Source organism: Madurella fahalii, assembly GCF_045866475.1.
Source record: "Madurella fahalii IFM 68171 DNA, scaffold_4, whole genome shotgun sequence".
Lineage (NCBI taxonomy): Eukaryota > Fungi > Ascomycota > Sordariomycetes > Sordariales > Madurella > Madurella fahalii.
Window position 1 is genome coordinate 5,395,065 of NW_027263974.1, and position 6,000 is coordinate 5,401,064.

The 6,000-nt window shown below is 50.1% G+C and overlaps 1 protein-coding gene across 1 annotated transcript; it reads right to left on the bottom strand.

Annotated features, from left to right (window-relative positions):
* Positions 1-2,058: 2,058 nt before the first annotated feature.
* MFIFM68171_08537 (ADP-ribose 1''-phosphate phosphatase) lies at positions 2,059-3,975 on the bottom strand (the record flags this gene model as incomplete). The annotated part of the gene is made up of 3 exons (XM_071063957.1): positions 2,059-2,978; positions 3,037-3,698; positions 3,749-3,975. 3 exons carry the CDS (start codon positions 3,973-3,975, stop codon positions 2,059-2,061), a joined length of 1,809 nt encoding a protein of 602 aa, XP_070920058.1.
* Positions 3,976-6,000: the final 2,025 nt, after the last annotated feature.

Consider the following 6,000-nt stretch of genomic DNA (forward strand, 5'->3'; position numbering starts at 1 on the left):
CTAGCAATAGTACATCTACGAGTAACATAATGACGCCCAGTTAGACACTATAATGACCTAAGTAGGTTAAACTGGTTCCTAGCTAGGCGTTATGATATCCCAAGCATTTCGGAATTGCTAGCGCTGGGCTAGACAGTAGGTAATCCATGATAACTAAACCCAACCCAACCCAACCCAACCCCGCCCCCCCTCCACCCGCCCCTTCTCTCTTCTCCTGCTGGGTACTAATCTACTAATCACTCATGATAATATTTCATCTTTTGCTTTCTTGCTTGCAAAGGAACTATAAAAAGTATATAATTCAGGAGCTAGACTACTGCTAGTATTTAGTTGATTACTCGTTGCACGACTTTAGATTTCAAGACCTATTAAGCGAGGTTGTCATAATCATTGATCCTGTAGTTAGGCGAAGAAGTCTCTACCGAGGCGTAGTGTTCGGAAAGGAGAACGAATTCTCTGGTATCCTGGGAACCATCATATTTATGCCAGTTGTGCTACTAGCAAGGGCATTCTCAGGATACGAGTGTTGATATAGACCAAATGGGGTTACAGCAAATCCGAGCATCTTGTCAAATGAAATGAAGCATCATAGTGTCACGTCAAATGCAGGGTATTGCGTTTGAGAAGAGTTCAATTTCCTATTCATTATTTAGTTTACCACCTTGGACTGAGTGTTCCCTTATACATGTATAGACTAGGGGTGTAACGCAGTGTTGGACACGCTTCCGATCTTCTAGACTAGGCCACAACATTCTTCTGACTCTTGACACTCAATCCACACCTGAGGGTGTAGAGCGGAACTTAGTCTCTTGTTACTCTCGACATCTGGCACAGTTGATCATCCCAATTTTACCTAGCGCGGGCGTTGTAATTTGTGTTAGTGGCTGAAGCATTCCTTTATATATAAGGCCTACACTTAGCGGATTTACTAACTCAAAGTCTGCTCTATTTCATTTGCTTATTTAACTAGAGACCCTTGGCTTGAGGGGATATTTTACTATCATACCAATATGTGTTCCTAGTTGACCCATACTCACCTTCATACTGGCCCACAGAACGACCTTGTTTTTAACCGAAGGGTTGACTTGAGCAGCTTTGATTAGTCGATCTCGATGCCATAACCGGTTCGCGTCTGATATAGTGGCAGCAGCAGCTGCCCGGAATAGAGCTTAGATCTTTAAATGTTAGGGAAGGAATGAAAGAAATCAAGCTGTGCCAAAGGCCTTTTGCTTCTACGTGTCCGATACAAGCAATGGATGTCCTTATCTGGCTTGCTAATTGACCATAGAGTGAGGGGAGCGGGGACCACTTAAGAATCCCTGCGGAACTGGACACTACGCTCCAGGACACGGTTTGATAATTACGAGAGGCGAACCTCTCCGCATTGAGACATATCTAGCATCGGACCGCCACTCATACGAACCGATCATCCAAGCACCATAGATCCATTACCAGATTATATAATGTTGTCCATCCATTTTACATCGTCGAGGACGCTATAAGTAGAGTTTATAACGAGCGATAAGCGAAATATGGTTGTCCGGTAGCCATGGGTCTCAGTGCGACGCCGATGTAATGCCGTCCATTACTTACATCGCCTCTATGCGCCCAACTTGGTTATAGGGTGGTTAAACATTGCCACACAGCCGACTCCGTGGGGGATCCACACGAACAGAAACGGAGGGCAATTTGATAACAATCTGGACATCAAAGGGTTGGTTGCTTACACGGCAGTCGTGGCTGCAATACCGCAAAGTGCGTTGAAGAAGGGTGATAGCGCGGACAGACGACAGTGGGAAACCTCGTCTCCAGTTTTAGTGAATCAGCTTAGTCCACGTCTCTCGGCATATCCGGATCACATCTATTTGTTACCTTCATGGCCTGGCCATTACCGCCGCAGGCGACCGTCGACTCCCAGGCAGCTGTACCGCTAGCGGGAATACCGAAGGACGGGATAAGCTTTTGAGACCCCCTCACACGATGCCCGCCTAGAGCTCTGATATTGCCTATATCTAACAAGTTGTCTCAGGCTCTGACTCGTCATTTTCCAATGATGTGTTACGCAGACTCTGTCCGGCGTCGCCCAGTTTTGCGCCGTATCTGTACAACTTGTCTCTTTTCCCACCACGTAATAATATTGTTCCAATACGCCGCAAGCAACATGGCCAAGAGGCTAAGTGGAACGGCCGCAGCAAAGAAGACCACGTATACCACGGCACTCCGAGAGCTAATATTCTCATTCATGCTCAGAAAGCTCGTAATGAAGCTCATGGGCACGAAAAAGAATGCCAAGTACGTGATGCGTCCCATATTGCGGCTCTCCAACATTGCCTTCTTGCTTTCTTCGACGCTGATAATCGCCACTGCCATCTCCATGATCTTATCCGCTCTGAGCTGTAGGGACTGTAGCTTCTCTAGCAAGCTGACGAAATCCTCCTTCAGTCCGGCTTGCCAGCTGGTGGCATTTGAAGTTGCGAGGCTGTCGGTTCGAATTAAGTGCTCACTGCGCTTAGCCATCGCGGAGAGCGAAAGGGATGCCGATGCCCATAGCGAATAGCGCCCTTCTAGCGCCGTTATAGAGTTTCTGACCCACCCAACGTAAAAGGGTAGCCGACGCTGCCACTTATGCAGACTGTTAAGTGCGTCTTCGAGGCCTTCGACTGTGCGTTTGCGCTCTGAATCAAGCTGCCATTCGATTTGAAAGAGGCCGGTGAAGGTGTATTGCAGGACAACAAGAGTCTCGGCAAAAACGAAGGGATAAGCGTACGAAGTGATGCGCTCAGGGTCACTAGCCAGTTTCTCCAACTCAAGAGGCGAGAGATTGGAGATGGTTGTTAGAAGGCTCAACAATAGGGGTGTATCTGGTGTGCAGTGTGAGGATGGGTTAAAGTCGCGCTTGCTGGGCCGAGAGTCGAGGCTGCCATAGCCTTTCCAAAGCGGCTGGCCTTCGGAGATGTGGGGATCAACGAGGAGCACGCCTAAGTAAAAACATGTTAGAAACGGAAGCAATAGTAATCCTCGCGAAGAGACACTTGCCGGTCCAGCCGTTCTTGTCCTGTCGAGCCCAGATGCTGATTTTCTTCCTCACCAAGCCAACTCGATGCGGTGAGTCCTCCCACCAGGCATTGAACCCCGCCTTGACCTGGCCCTCAGTGTCAATGCGCCTGAGCACATTCCATTCACCAGTCCTCTCCTTCGCCTTCTCTAGAATTGCCTCGTTCTCGAAGTACCGCGCCTCTGCGTATCGTAACGTAACGAAACTCCGACCATGCGACTGCGACTCCAGCTCAGGCATCTCGACCCACTCGTCCCTGATGTTGTACCACGTATGGTCCTCCAGGTGGTCGCGGAAGAAGGCGGGGTCAATGTCCAGTGCAGCACCGAGAGTTTCAATAACAGTGCTTGAAAGATCTTCGACCACGAAGAGGCGGTTACGGTTTGGCCCGCCTTCTAGCCTCAGAGAACTGACCATGGCAGCCAGGGCCTCCCTGTTCTCGCAGGGTTGTTGCATGATTTCTTTGGGGTCGGTGAAGTCGACAAGAGCTACCTTGACACGAGCCTGTCTCTCCATGAGCTCAAGGGGCGCGAGATTCAGAGCCTTTTTGGGGCTCGTGCCCGTCGCTATGAAGTCGGCGAGATACTTGAGGCGTGGCCATTGCCTGGACAAGGCCTGGACGAAGCCGAGGTATGTCTTATTCCTAGTACGACGGTGAGTTGTATGCGTAATAAGGTTTAGCGCTCAACCTACGTCTCTTCGTCAGATGCAAGTACATCGTCTTTATCGCTGTAGATGGTTCCGGCGAAGAACGCATCTCCAACAAGCTGATTGTTCGACACCGTAATAACAGGACGGCCGTGTTTGTTCGGATTTGAAACAGTGCGGGACTGCGACAACGGCGATGTTTGGGACGGACCTCCGGAGCTGTTGGATGCATTGGTCCTGGAATTGACGAGAGGAATCACGGAAGAAGCCATCCTTCGCCGCGTGTCGGTGCCCGTGCGTCACACTACTGGAAGCCAAAGAGGAGTATACGTTAGATATCGAGGCTCAATACAGGGCGTTTGTAGGGGAGAGGGAACAGTCGTACCCATTTGATCCAGCTGAAGTGGGGAATATGGGCGGTATATATACACAGAGGAAAGGAGCCTGATCCCTGCGGCAGATGCACCGCTAACTCTTGGCGTCGCCAAGACTCTCTTGACTGCAACATTTGTCTAGCAGAATTGTCTGTTCCTATAGAAGGTGCTGTGCGAGATCGGTATGGGAGTCTGAAGCTGCGAAGGATGAGGGAGTGGTGCTGGAGGCCTGTAGTCTGAATGGCGGCGGCCTCTAGCTTCCGTAGCCGATAACCACCGTTGATTGCCAGTAAAGGTGGCGCAGCCTAGGCTGCGTGCAACAGGGAACGGGGGAGGTTTGAGGAAGGGAAGAAGCGGGGCCAAATTCTCTACAGTGCCGCGTTGCTCAGGAGCAATGCATTAGACATTCCTGCAGTACCACGGCAAAACTACATGTGATTCTCACACCAGGGAATATATATCTTGGAGCCAAGGTAGAGATCGTCGAGGCGATATCCTCAACCGGAAACTATACTAGTGTATAAGGCAGAGTTGAAATCCGCGCCGCTGGGAACGGACGATCGACATTGATGCATTTGATTCGAGGTACATACATAAGGATGACTAACTCCCTACCAATCTCAGATGATTCTTCAGTGGAGCGGCCGCCACTTAGGTCTTGCAAGAGATCACTTACGCGGTCATGCGTCTACTAAGCTGTCGTGTACTTGCACTTCGTTTCGCCACCTAAATCCGCCTCGTATGCATTCTCAATGTTGAAGCCAATTAAAGAGGTTATCGCGCCTGCAGCGGCAGCCTGCTTGACGGTGGCATCCTCACCCAGCCGTCCCGTTTGAACTTGACTGTGAAATACGGAAAATGATCCAGCGAGGCCACTAACGAAGATACGGCTCTGGATTTCGAAGCAGTAGCTCGGGTTGAACCATCTAGCGGCAGTCAGTACACGCAATTGGGGCGGATGTCCCATGTACTCGACCTTTTGAGCCATGGGTTCTTATGAGTGGCGGCTATTGTACTCTCGTTGGGAAGCCTAACGAGCCTGAGCTTACACTCCACAACTAGTGCCTGGCTTCGGACATGCTGAGCGATCGCCAACGATACTGAAGCAACATCCTCTTTGCAATACAAACATATACTTGCACACACCAGTTTTACCAACTTCATATCTTATCCTTGTACTATCTCGTGATAAATATGCTTCGGCTATTGTCAACAGATATCCGGATCTCGGCGCTCTTAACCCTTCGATGCTGTGGTGTCATGCCGAGTCCACTCCGTCTGAAAATAGTAGAATACGGGCTGGATGATTGCGTTGATGCATGGAGGATGATTCCCTGTATTTTATGGTATTGAGGAACCTGGAACTGAGGGAGGCGATCACCGTCGCCGACGTTACGGTACTGCCGTGCTCTTGCCTCTTGCCCTTTCATCTATCACGAGTCTCGCCATCTAGGTTCGTATAATCGTACCTGCTTGATGAGAACAGCATTGGCCACAGTAACAGCGCCAAGGGTTGACTTCGTTAGGATTTTTACCACCCACGGATACGTCAAACGTAGTGTTGTTGCTCCGGAGGACAGCAAGGTACCTATACGTGTTCAGTTCGCGTGTTCCAAGTTGACATTGGTTAACGGCGTCCTCTACTCTGAGACTGCCCTCCAAACGTTGTTGCAATGAGACGACGGCGAAGGGGAATCCACGCCATCTGCCCAGATGACTCTGTCCCCAAACTCCGTTGACAGCGGCGAATGGACAACCCCGAACGACCCTTGGTTGCCAACCAGCGCTACTTCCTCCTCGGCTGGATATTAGGTAATTCTTCCGTATCATTTCCCGAGTTCCCAGACGCCCTCATCACGAAGAATCAATGCATAGGCGACCGGAAGACTCTGTGCGGCGATATCTCATCTCAAGCAAAAAGGA